The 13,739-nt window shown below is 43.5% G+C and overlaps 2 protein-coding genes across 2 annotated transcripts; one reads left to right on the forward strand and one right to left on the reverse strand.

The window, feature by feature from the left end:
- Positions 1-7,221: 7,221 nt before the first annotated feature.
- On the forward strand, positions 7,222-8,079 carry LOC308290967 (E3 ubiquitin-protein ligase RNF13-like; the record flags this gene model as incomplete). The annotated part of the gene is made up of 1 exon (XM_080732882.1): positions 7,222-8,079. The coding sequence occupies one exon, from the start codon at positions 7,222-7,224 to the stop codon at positions 8,077-8,079; it is 858 nt and encodes a 285-aa protein (XP_080589008.1).
- Positions 8,080-11,621: 3,542 nt separating this feature from the next.
- Positions 11,622-13,011, reverse strand: LOC308290968 (DNA fragmentation factor subunit alpha-like; the record flags this gene model as incomplete). The annotated part of the gene is made up of 2 exons (XM_080732883.1): positions 11,622-11,661; positions 12,257-13,011. The coding sequence occupies 2 exons, from the start codon at positions 13,009-13,011 to the stop codon at positions 11,622-11,624; spliced, it is 795 nt and encodes a 264-aa protein (XP_080589009.1).
- Between the last annotated feature and the right edge of the window lie 728 nt (positions 13,012-13,739).

Here is a 13,739-nt window from a genome sequence, read left to right on the forward strand (position 1 = left end):
TACTTTTCAGTCGTTAAATGTTTATGAACCAGACTTAACCACCTTCACTTTCAAAATGTGGAAATAGCAGATCTACAAACACGTTTATTTCTTTATTCGTAGGCCTACTATTACATTTTTTGTGTTTTTATGTCCAATTTTACATTTAACTGCAAGGATCAGACCCAGACCAACCCAATCATCAGAGAGGGGAAAAAAAGCTTTGCCATTGAACATTTCTGCATACAGGGCAGGCACTCGGTCAGTAATGGGCTTGAGCCTCGTGAGCCGCGAGTCAATCGGTTGGTTGTTGCGTCTGTTGGACACGCTCGAGCTCAAACAATCATAATCAAATGCTAATCCCGCGTCTATATGCTCAAAATCTTCTGCCCTGAATCTGGAAACAGTCGTAAACACTACTCGTAATGCTAAGCAACAGACCCTTCCAGCAAAACAACTCCGCTCCCATGGGATATCAGTGTGATAAAGAAACCCAGAGACAACTGAAATAATAATAATGAAAATAGAAGCTTGTATTTGGAAAATGATTTATGTTTTGCCACTCAGTGTCTGGATGAGTGGCATATGATGCATACCCTCTATAAGCCCCCCCGGTCGGCAGGAGTATAAAGCTTGCAGATCTGCTTTATTCTGCTTTATATGCGACACAGACGAAACAGTCAGTCCATTTGAGTGCTTCAGTTCAGTGGAACTGGACAACCTCACTGGCCACTCAAAAATAGATGCCATATTGTTCCGACATTTCATTGTTCCTACATCCCATTGGTCCGAATCTGCATGTTAACCTGGTGAAAATACTATGCCTAAACCTAAACCTAACCTCAGTAAAACTATGCCTAAACCTAATCCTAAAACCTAACCCTAACCTCAGTAAAACTATGCCTAAACCTAACACCAACCAAATTAGGACTAATGAGTACTAATGCAGTCCCCCAAAAATAGCGAAACAGCATTTGCCACGCCTCCAGGTCTCAAGTTAAGTCATAAGACCTGGTGTTTAAGACGCACAAAATAGGGCCCAGAGTCAGAGGCTCAGAGCTATGCCATACACTATCATTTTTTATTATCATGATTTTTTTCTTTTTTAGCCTGGCCCGCCACAATCAATTACATTAATCCATACACAAGAATGACTGACTGACTGTGCTGGGATTACTGAAGGATATTCGTTAAATGGAGTTCGTTTTTAAAGCTGTTCAGACCATTAAATACTCCAACGTGAATTCCGTACAGAGATAATTAGACATGTGCTGGCAGATCTTAGAGGAGGGGAAAGAGTGGAGGGGGCATCATTTTATGTCCGGTTACAAACCTACACACACGCTCTCTCTCTCTCTCTCTCTCTCTCTCTCTCTCTCTCTCTCTCTCTCTCTCTCTCTCTCTCTCTCTCTCTCTCTCACACACACACACACACACACGCACACGCACACCTGTCTCCTGCACTTCTCTCTTCCACCCAGCATGGGCTTAAGCTGGGTGCAGCCAGACCCCCTGCTGTTAGAGAAATGCCAGCCCCCACCCCCACCCCCCTAGGGAGGAGTAGGAGAGAATGATGGTGGAGGAGGAGTGAGAGGAGAGAGTGATGGAGGTGTTAGGAGGAGAAAGGATAGTCGGGTATCTCCAACAGTTTCAAATGTGTACGTTTTTCTTTCGTAAAGTAAAGCCCTGCTTCAAACCCCGCACAAAACTAGTGAAAATAGCAGATCTACAAGCACACAACGCCTCGCGGTGCGAGGCGTTGTGTGCTTGTAGATTGGCTATTTTCACTAGCTTCGATAGTTTTTAAACACCCGACAACAACAATATGAAGTGTGCGAGTTAAAGATGAAGATGAAAGCAGGAAATGAAGGAAAAAGAAAAGAAATGTAAAGCCTGATGAAAATTCATTGTACGACGGAAAAGAATGCCAGAAATAATCGATCCTACAAGCTTGTGAACGTGATGAGCTGGTAGATCGGCTATTTTTCATGTATAGACTAGGAGTAGATACAGTACTAAGCCGTTCAATTTGTGCTTAGTTTTTTGTCGTTCAAAGTAGTTTTAGAGAACCACTGTGTTCCCTTTTATGATGCAAATTGTTATTTTGCTAGATGAATTACCAGAAAATGAGCTGAAAGTTGTATAAATGCACATAAGTTCAAGCGAAAAAGCAATAGTTATGATTCCTAACGATGTGATGTTTTCTTTCCCTGTATGCATGCACCCCCACACCCCTTGTGCCCCTGCTGTGACTTGACATTTTATGACACCCCTCCACCCACCCACCCATCCATCCGGTGCACTGCACTAAACAGTCAAAGTCTGACCCCTAGTGTTTGTGTTGTGAGTAGCAAGGTGTCTGTCTCTGCTATGCATGGTTATTCTCAAAGCTGGGTGTTCGGTAGCATTTATACCAGTAAATGTGTTCTCCTGTATATATCTTTTAGCCTATTTTTTTTATACACAGCGCACACTCCTATAAACCTGATTTAAGCTCTACTCTGTCGTACAACGGTGTCACTTGCCCACAAGAGCCGAACCCAGCAAGCATGGTCAGGACCTGGACCAATCAGTGGCGTCTCGATGGGGGCCAGATCGAGTCAAACCATGACTAGTCGGATCTGGCCTAGAATATCACCTGAATTCAACCAACATAAATCCTGCCCACGAAAACAGACATCCTGGATTAATCAGAGGTTCCGATCGAGGCCAGATAAATATCATACTGTAACTAGTCAGATATGTCCCAGAATATAACCTTACATGCTCATATTTCAACTAACATTACAAACAATAACAATAATCCTATAGTCCATATGACGTCCTGGTAATGATGTCAAGATCATCCCCATATGGGCTGTGATCTGGCCTATAGTTCTGAACGTCACCGGAGTCACCGGAGGACGTTATCATAACGTCATCATGACGTCATTGGCTTGCAGGGAAGGAGATTGGCTGTTTGTTGACTTTTGTCAGCAGTCAGAATGTAACGCAGAGTGACACCATTGGTCGAAAGATCCTATGTCGTTGTTGTCGAGCAGAAACCTGGTCCATATTTGAACTTTGTTTGTTTTTAGTCGTAAATGAATGCCCTACTTCAGGGTTCCCCAATAGGCGGCCCGTGGGCCATTTGCGGCCCGCGGGGGGCTACTGTCTGGCCCCCACCAACCCCAGTTATAATGGTGGTATAAGAGCAGCAACAATATCGTCGTCGTTGGGTGGAAACCTTGTATCTCCAAATGTGTACGTTTTTTCGCAAAGTAAAGCCCTGTTTCATCATACAAGGCCGTCGCACAAAAGTAGTGAAAACGGCAGATCTACAAGCACACAACGCCTCGCGGTGCGAGGCGTTGTGTGCTTGTAGATCAGCTGTTTTCACTAGTTTAAATCATTTTTAAAATGATTAGCAAAACGAACGGTTTTGGACATACAAGATTTTCACCCGACAACGATGATATATGAACTGTCGCTGGAGTAGCGGGAGCGCCACCGTCGCCCCCTGCAATGCTGTGGCCCTCGGCTTGGCACCCTAGACATAATTCGGCCCTTGGGGAAAACTAATTGGGGAACTCTGCCCTACTTCGTACATACAAGAATGTTGCACAAAAGTAGTGGAAAAAAAAGCCTCCCAAAGGGCTCAAGTCTGTTTCTGACTTTATAAGTGCAATGACACGTTGGTAGAAGTTAGGGTGGCGTAGGTACCTTGTCGTGATGTAACTAAAGTCCAATTTGTGGGTGTTGTTCAGATAAGTCCACACACCCCGCGACATGCTTGTGGCGCAGAAATAATCCAGTCACAGGATTGCTTTCAACAACATGTAGACCAGGGGTCTTCAACAGGGGGTCCGGGGCCCCTAGGGGGTCCTCAGAGTTACTACAAGGGGTCCTCCAAATCTTCCATTCCTTTTTATATTAACAACTTGAACTCTATAGTGTCCATATTCTGAGAACTGTAGCCATAAATAGCCGGCTAGTAGATCGGCTATTTTCAGCAAAGAGGTTTGGTGTAGAGGGGAAAGAGAGCAGTCTAAGTACAGAGTGAAAGGTCAAGTTTATTAGGTAATGACGGCTCAAGTGGTTCAATATCTGAAAACAAACTTGACCCTGATAATTGACATGAACCCAAAATACAATGATGATTGTGCTGTCACAATGAAACTATGGAATCTCTGAAAAGGTTTTGGGGGTCCCTGCTTCATCTCTCTCTCACCTAAGGGGTCCTTGGCCTGAAAAAAACTTTGCAGACCCCTGCCTTAGACCTTAGCCGTTAGCCGTAGTAGGCCCCTATATATTGGAATGCATTGAATTGTGAAATTTGGATTTTGCAATTTATATACGGTATAATAAACAATGTTGTACTGGGGGTGTTACTGCCTGTTTAATGTACTTCTGTAAGTGTTCTGATGGGGGTGGGGCGTCTCTGAGGTATAATTACAATAAACGTCTTGTGCACTTCCTCTTGCCCTTGCATGTTGAGGAATAAACTCCTGCTGTGTTTTGCTCATATAGCCGTTGATTCTTAATGCAACAAAGTTATATGTGGTGTGCGTGCGTGTGCGTGTGTGCGTGTGTGTGTGTGTGTGTGTGTGTGTGTTTTTAATGGTCTGTATACATACGTTTGGTGATATTGTAGATATTCCGGCTGTGTCCTGCGACTGCTGCAGGTCACCCTGTAAAACTCACAGGAAATTACGTCGTAGGAAAGCTGCTTTTATCTTGATAGACATGTATTAATACATGCACGTGCGCAAATTGTGTGTGAGGCATTCATTCATTTATTTTTTATTATTTAATTTTTTCTACAAATGTATTGATTTGGTCGAAAATGCACACAGTGGAATATCTTCTCCGTGATTCAAACAATGTCCCTTGGAGTGTTAATTTCCCCCCTGAAAGTTTAAAGAAATAGACCCATAATAGCAGGATGAAATTAACACTCCACATTGTGCTGGATGTCTGCAGAACACTAAATGAACCCAATATTATTTTGAACATAATTCTATGTATTTTCTACCGTTTGTCTGTCTCTTTCTAAACTAACGTCAGTCATTTCATGAAAATGTTTTGGAAGGGGGGAATTATATTATGAATGAATACATGACTTAACTTTGTAAGTTTGGCGTTTGATCAAACGTACAATTAAAAAGCATTACTGCATTTTAGTAATGCCTTTTAATTGTACATTTCCAAGTTTACAGTATGTTCATTGTTCATATGCTTACCATAGAGCTGCAGTTCACTTTTAACATGATGTCGCAATAAGTAGCCTATAGATTGTTCAATTAGACTATTGATTGTTTTTTGTTTTTTTTAATGAATGCAATAGCTAGAAGCCCTCTTCTCTAATTCAAATGAATCTGCTGTCATAGTATCATTTGATTTGGAGTTTGGCTGTCTTTGACTTTTGTCACGTCTATTTTACTTGATAAACCAATGTATGGTTAAATATTTTGTTGTTGGTGATATTGATATAATAAGATTTGTTTATAGCCGGGTTCCATCCATTGTCCCTTTTTGACTGACTGAACCTGTAAACACATTAAAGCACTTTAATACACTCATATGTCTGAAGCTTATTTCTTTTTATTCAGATCTCACTTTACAGCAGCAGTCAGTGGTGGAAATTACCTTATAATAGCCGATCTACAACAATTTAAAATGTACCTTTTAGGCATTTGGCAGAAGCTCTTATAGCAGTGTTTCTCAACCACTGTGCCTGGGGACCTTTGGTGTGCCCCTGAGAAGGGTCAAAGTGTGCCCCTTGAAACTGCTTGGAAGCCAGTATTGTATTTATCATTTTAAAAATGATTTAAAACTAGTGAAAACAGCGACCTACAAGCACACAACGCCTCGCGGTGCGAGGCGTTGTGTGCTTGTAGATCGGCTGTTTTAACTACTGTTGTGCGACAGCCTTGTATGTTATGAAGCAGGGCTTTACTTTGCGAAGAAACGTACAAATTTGAAACTTGGAGATACAAGGTTTCTTCCCGACAGGGACGATATTTACACCCCGTATTATGTTGGTGTGCCCATGGATTCTTGGGACATGAAAAATGTGCCCATGCAGAAAAAAGGTTGAGAAACACTGTCTTATAGCAAGCTTGCATTGTGATGCATTGTATGCATAGTGAGCTTGTGAGTGTTATTTTCTTTCACAAAGTCTGTGACAAAGACATTGTGCAATGGGTCAATCTGAATAATAATGAGTAGGCCCACTGTATTTTATTTGATGCCAGTACTGTTGTACTTTTACTCTAGTAAAATGTATAATGCAGGACCTTTACCTTTCACAGAGTATTTCTAGAGTGCATTGCGTTATTGGTACTTTTAATATTTCTTCCACAACTGGCTTTACAACAGTGAGGCATTCACATATCTTTAGTCACATCTATTCAGTGTATGTGGCGCCATCTTCTGGTAAATATAGATACATGCACATGGCCTTAAACAAAGCTGGGTCCATATATTACCCTTTCATAGTGAGTGAGTGAGTGAGTGAGTGAGTGAGTGAGTGAGTGAGTGATAGGAGGGCTTTAAGAGCAGAGATGACAGAGCCAAGAGATTTGTTTTAGAGGGGAAAAAGGAGGGGGCCAAGTACAGACCCTTGGGGGACTGTATGGGGCAACGGAAGCAAACCATTATTTTGGGGCTTAAGTGATTAGACTTATGCGATATCAAGATATTACAATGTTAAAACACATTAATGACACCTAGTGTGAAGTGAGCGGCGCTATTTATTTATGAGTTAATTTCATTAAGCGTCCTGCGAAGCTTGGCCAATGTGACCCTGGGCGTACAACAAACTTTGAGCACTTTGTGCCAAGATGTAGGCCAGATGTAGGCCACACTTCAGAGCCCAGACAACACATTTTGAGCACTTTGTGCCAAGATGTGGGCCACGCTTCAGAGCACGGACAAAGCCAGATGTTGGAACTTAGCTCTTTCCAGGAGCACCGCTCAAAGAAAATACAGATTATAGTATAGTCTCATATCACAATATCAATATCACATCGATATATCGCTCAACCCTTTGGTGACGTCATCGGAATCTCTGTCCAATCAACTTGCAGCTCTAACAGTTGTCAGTTTGGAGATATAAAAGTCAGAATGGTGTGCTGGCTTCAGTGGCTTGGGCCTCTTTGACAGTACAACCAACACACACTGAATGGTACTCACGGTGTATATCTTTTTACCTTCTATCACACACTGAGGTTCCTCTTTAGCAGAGTTCAATTCTCTGTGATGCTGTTGACCAAACAGATCACCCTTGTAACTGTCCTGCTCGTTACTCTCCTCAACCTGCTGCCGGTGGAGGCAAGCATCGCTGCTTACGTATTCAACGAAAAAAGGGACGACTTTAAACACCTCCCGGCACTTTTCAGCAGGTACATACCGTCCGACGATGGGCGAAGGGGCCTCCTGGCTGTCGCAAAGCCCGAGAATGCCTGTGGGCCCATCGAGAAACCACGGACCGACACTGCCGTCTTTGTCCTCATAAAGAGCTTTGACTGTGACTTTGACGTCAAGGTCAGCAACGCTATGGCGGCCGGGTACGAGGCAGCCATTATTCACAACGTGGGCTCCGATGAATTGATCACCATGGGAGCCTATTGGGACGTTATGAAGTGGGTCATGATAAGCATCCCGGCTGTGTTTGTGGGCGAAGACACCGCCAACGAACTGAAACAGAAATATACCCACGAGGGGACTCATGTTGTCCTCAAATCATATTACCTTAGTCAGACAATCCTCACCGAAGTCATCAACGTGGCCATGACTTTATTCGGACTCTGCCTCGTCGTGGGAATCGCCGCGGCGTTTGTCCACGCTCTTCTAACTCTCCGAGTGTTTCTCCAGAAACGCCGGCGGGCTCGAAGGGTCAAGGAGCGGCTCGATAAACTCCCCGTCCACAAGTACCAGAGAGGAGACGGGTACGACGTGTGTGCCATCTGCATAGAGGACTACCAGGCGGGAGACAAGCTGAGGGTCCTACCATGTGCTCACGCCTACCACAAGAGGTGTGTGGACCACTGGCTGAGCCAAATGATGAAGACCACGTGTCCCACGTGCACGCAGAAGGTGCACACCGATGAGGCGTAGCAGCTGAATCAAGATTGCTTTTTTGTCATACTGCATTTGGGTCCTATGTTGTGACCTTCAAGCCGGGGTAGCAGCCCAGCCTATAGTACCGGCCTTTCACTTATGTCAGTCAGTAGCCCCAGTAGAGCCACTATTATTTTGTGTCAACAAGAATTTCTGTTTGCTTCTGTTTTGTTCTCAATAAGGGCCCCTGGTCATTGTCCAGGGCGGGGGACTGAATTTGTGCAAACCACACTGCTCCTTCCACCAACTCCTTCCTGTTTCCCAACAGGAAATGCATGTCTTTAATACAGTCTGACCAGAAGCAGGGAAAAAACATCCATTCCCCCCCACCGGCCATGAAAATGAATGACCGAGGGGGAGGTGGGGGTCAAAAGCAGAGACATTGATCCCCATCCCTCGGCCCGCAGCTGATCCAACTCTGCATGACGTCGCTATCGGGTAGAAACCTTGTATCTCCAAGCTTCAAAATACTATGTTCTTTCGTAATTCAAAGCCCTAATTCTGGGGTTTTCAAACGTTTTTGACTCAGGGCACCCCTGTAAATAACTTTTTCATCCACGGCACCCCTGAGTTACACTGTTAATTTTTAGAATCTTACATCATATTGGAGAAATATCCGTTTCCATCAGAACTGACTGAAAATAATGTTATACTTGACGTTTAACCACTTGAACCCCAGGGGGAAGGTTCACCAAAAGTAGACGATCTACAAGCTCACAACGTTGTGAGCTTGTATGGATCTCACCAAGTACAGTGCAAATCAGGTCTCTTTATAGTGAAGTGATAGTGATATTGATGAATTCCAAATGTTATCAAATTATCTCGCGGCACCCCTGGACTGGCATCACGGCACCCCAGGGTGCCCTGTCACCCACTTTGAAAACCCCTGCAGGCCTAATTCATCATACAAGAGTGTTACACAAACGTAGTGAAAATAGCAGATCTACAAGCACAGTTGTGTGCTTGTGGATCGGCTATTTTCACTACTTTAACTTTGTTTTTAAAATAATTAAAAAAGGAACGGTTTTGGACATACAAGGTTTCCACCCGACAGCGACGGTGACTTAGACGATTAGAGTCGGAAGTCACACCGATACGCTCTCCTCTCACACTCGTTTACCTGCTGCTGCTCGCTCTCTTTTCTACAAACAAAAAGCATACCTCCCCTCCCCTCCCCTTTCTCCTTTTTTTTTTTACGAGGACGTGGAAAGAAACGAAGAACAACATCTGGGGAAAACGTGCGTTTTTTAAAGGGACTCAAACAAGCCGGGTTTTGTGGGACTTTGGGTAATAGGTCAGGGAGGCTTAGCTCAGGGAAACTTTGGGCAAATATAAATGGAGCCTTCAAGCAGAGAGAGAGAGAGAGAGGGAGAGAGAGAGAGAGAGGGGGGGGGGGGGATAAACTAGAAGTACGTGCTGCTGCTAGTGCTGCTAGCAGGGGTGTTGCACCAAATTCTGGGCCCTGGGTACAAGGATTCACTGCGGGCCCTCCATGAATGTTCTTCATAGGGGGAGGGGTTTACCTATTTAGACTGGGAACGCATTTTTACACATTATTTTGTGCTTTAACTATTGAAAAATAGCAGATTTACAAGCTCACTACGAGCTTGTAGATCTGCTATTTTTAAAAAACCTATATGTTTCTATGTCAGTGTTGTTCAAACTTTTTCATGTGAAGGACCCCCAAATGATATGTATTTGGCCACGGATCCCCATCTCAAAATGTTTAGTTCCAGGGACCCCCCAGAAGCAAAGTTTGAGTTACAAATGTTGGCTTAAAAAAATACATATATTCATTGTAGGCCTATGTGCATTTTGCACATCCAGTATTTTCACGACTTTTCAAAAATAGCAGATCTACAAGCTCACAACGCGGCACTGAGTGCCGCGTTGTGAGCTTGAATAGCTAAAGTATAAAATAATTAAGGCCCCTCTACCTTGGGCCCTGGTAACTCAGTCCCACTTTGCCCCCCCTTGTGACGCCCTGGCTGCTAGGGATGGAAAGACTGATGTTAAACCTGCCGATTTATCTTAATGAAAGGTAGCCTACTCTTTAATAGTGTCAGTGTTAATTAATTCAACTCGAGTTCGCTTTGGAGCAGCATTATTCGTTAACCTTCTTTCTGGAAGAACACTTGATATTGCTATTGACTGGAAAGGGGATACACCTTCCGCTGTTCCGCACTTCTGCACTCCAGGAATGCGGAAGTGCCGTTCTCAAATCCAAGGCTTAAAAGGGTGACGTAAAAGGCCACTCATTGGATATATCCAATGGCCAAAACATCCATGGCCAAATGCATATTGAATCGGGTGTCCATGACATGAAAAGGTTTGAGAACCACTGGTCTAAACAACGCTAGAACAGGCAGAGTGTACATATCTATCTCTCATATTCTCTCTTGATGGAGGCTGTCTAACCTAAGACTCCTGTATGCTCAACTCAAAATGTATTGGTTTTACATGGCTGAAATGGAATCTGTTCAAATGCAGCAAGTGAAGTAATTTACAGCATTATTATTTAGTAAATTCATGACGAGTTTCTAGCACGTCGCAGAACCACACAGCCGTGGTGTTTTTCCTCTGACCTCACACCTCCAAGACGCTTTATAAAACACATGTTGTTGTTGTTGTTACGTGCTTGGAAGCCGAGACGTGTTGCGGACGGATTCTAAATGAAGGAGAAATTATGGTCCAATGTGCCGTGCTGTATGACCTCACGTTATGTCTCTCCTGAGGACTCTGACTGTACAGTAGCCTCGGGATCCAGGCATTTCAAGAAGAAACGCCTGGGTCAGCGCCCTTGTAGCCTCGGAAACCCAGACTTTTATTTTGGCAATAGGAAGAAAAAATAGTGCCCTTGTAACTGTGGTTCACAACATTTTAATAGTGATTTTGCGCATATAAAATATATCCAGCCGTTCAGATATCTTATTCAGGCCAGGATTACCACCTCTGAGGGCCCCTGGGCACTGAAGCTCCAAGGGCCCCCCTCTGCGTAAGCGATACAGGGCTCCAGACTAACCGCTTTCAATATTTAAAAAAGTAACTTGAGACAATAACAGTCTGAAGTAAGAAACAGTGGCAGTGTGGCCACTGACAATGAAAACAAAAATAACAAAGTACTATTATAGTACTACTATATGGTCAAAACAAGACATATCCTTCCCCCAAAAAATTACAAAATACCATTTGTGACCACCAAATTGGGGGTCTTGGGGGCATAATTTAATTCATTTCATTTGGATTAGATAACAACTAAATGGCTGGGGGTTTTCTTTCTTTTTTTTCTCTCGACATTTTTTTTTTTTTTTTCTGGAGCGCCCCCTGGTGCCAAGGGCCCCTGGGCACGTGCCCAAGGTGCCCATATTGTAGATCCGGCCCTGATCTTATTTTACATCAATATTGTTCATATGAATTGGTTTGTTTATGCTTATATTCATTGTAATGTAATGATCACAATCGCTGTGATTTATCACTCGTTTTCCACCGCGACTCACTTTAGCAGCAGCCGGCAGCAGAATAGCTGACAGTGCTCAGTGTTAGCCTTGCGGGTCCATGTGGTCCAGCTTGTACACTCTCCTGTCACATAAGGATAACACTGAGGGTTTTACAGCTTTCTGTGTTGTAGGGACGATTATACTATACACTATTATAGTGGTGCACGAAATGTGTTTTTAAGTTGCTTGATACGGTATTTAGATTTAATATTAGAAAATCAGACAAATTTGATGTGACAAATTACTTCCTACAAACCCTTTGTAACTTCAAATTCCATTTTAAATATGCTAGGTTCATCGAAAACACCCGTCCTTGGTTCTGGTGACTCATACTGCCCTCCTAAATATGTGAGGGGGGCATGTTTTTTTCTATTAACTTTTTTATTGTATTTTTTCCCCCCAAAGAAATATTAAAAATAAATGAAATAAGTAAATGAAAAAAAAAAAAAAATGGCCCACGTATAGGAGGACAGGACAGTATGAGGTTAAGACGTTAATAGGGCCCTAAGGGTTTTGTCGAGAGGGATGTCAGTTGGACCATCAGTTGTCCATAACCAAAAAATCACACCTGGCTATTTATGAGTTAATTGTGGGCTCGCTTTAGCTCAACTTGTTCAGCTTTACACAGTTATCATTGCTTGTATTTATTTATTTTTTTCATTACCAATTTTACCAACTGAGCCATGACCGCAGGCCCCTTGGTCACCACCATCTGCAGCTCCTCGGATGAGAGTCTGGTCTCCGGGCTTGTTTTACCCTTGAGCACCATCAGTGTTCTAGATATAAATCCAGACACCAAGTCCACCTCTGTCTGGAACATATCCATGTCACCATCCACATCCTGGCTGGGCTTTGTCTGTTCTCCATCTTCTCTCTCAACAACCCTGAGGTAGAGCTCGAGCAGCTGCTTGGACTGTCTTTCCTCCTCTTTGCGGTCCAATACCCTCAGGAGTGACTCCTGAAGCATCTCGACCCTCTTCTCCTGGAAGCCCAATTCAGAGGCCAACTCAGGGACAGGTGTTTCCGACAAGATCGCTAAGTCTTCCTCTGACATAATGATGATACTGGTGATGTCCCGTTTCAGCTGCTGGGCCAGTATCTGCCAATGCGCTGCTGGTTCAGCGCCTTCCACGCGGTCCATCTCCAAAAGCACAGAATCTCTGGCTATCCAGGCAGCACCACCATCGATCCTGCGAACGGGCGACCATCTCTCTTGTTCTCGCAAGAGCATGAACTTTGTGTTTCTGGGTAAACACAAAAAGTAGTCCTCATCTTCCACTATCGTCCCATCATCTTCTAGGACAACTGAGACAGGGGCATCAGTGCTTAAACCAAGAAACTCACATCCTTTTATCTTCAGCTGATCCAAAGAGAGCACAACCAATCCATATGTGTTTTGTCGTGTGAAATTACACACCTTACAAGGTATCATTTCTGTCTGGCGTGGACAAAAAGCTAAAGGTATTATAAACTAGACCAGGTCAACCTGGTTGTGCCAGACCCCCTGTCTGTCATCATCATTTATGACATCATGCCTTTTATAGGCATGTCATCATCATGTCATCATCATATATACCCTTTATATAGAAAAGGGACAGACCGACATTTGCTTATGTAGGCCTACCCATTTCATGGGTCTGGCAAACACTACTCAAAGGGACTGGTCGTCCTAGACTAGTATGGTCACACTTTTATAGCTTGGCTGTGAGACTGTGACATCCTACTGATGTCACAATAAGTCAGCTATGTCCATATATGGAGTTTAACATTAGCCTGATGTCAGCACTAGATGTCCTCGCCGGCTCCGTATATGGAGCTATAGATCGTCCTTGGTCCAAATATGGAGTTTGTAAGGTCAGACTTAGTCAGATGTGTCGGCTATCTCCATATATGGAGTACCAACATTCAATGAGTAACTATGGCAACCTATCACGTGAGAGTAAGTGAGAGCCTTCGTTACAGCTATGTATAAAGCATAGGTAAGCAAGACTGAAGCTTTTACGAGGCTTTCACTGACAAATTTGAATGCGGAATCACCAACTGGTCTATGGAATCATGGGAAATGTAGTTTGTCCTGTTATGACATCAGAGAGTGATGTCAGAGCATGACCTCATCAGTGACATCAGGTTATGGTAAAGCAATATTTCTCCGGTTTTGGT

This window comes from Nannobrachium achirus (assembly GCF_963921795.1).
Source record: "Nannobrachium achirus genome assembly, chromosome: 9".
Classification (NCBI taxonomy): domain Eukaryota; kingdom Metazoa; phylum Chordata; class Actinopteri; order Myctophiformes; family Myctophidae; genus Nannobrachium; species Nannobrachium achirus.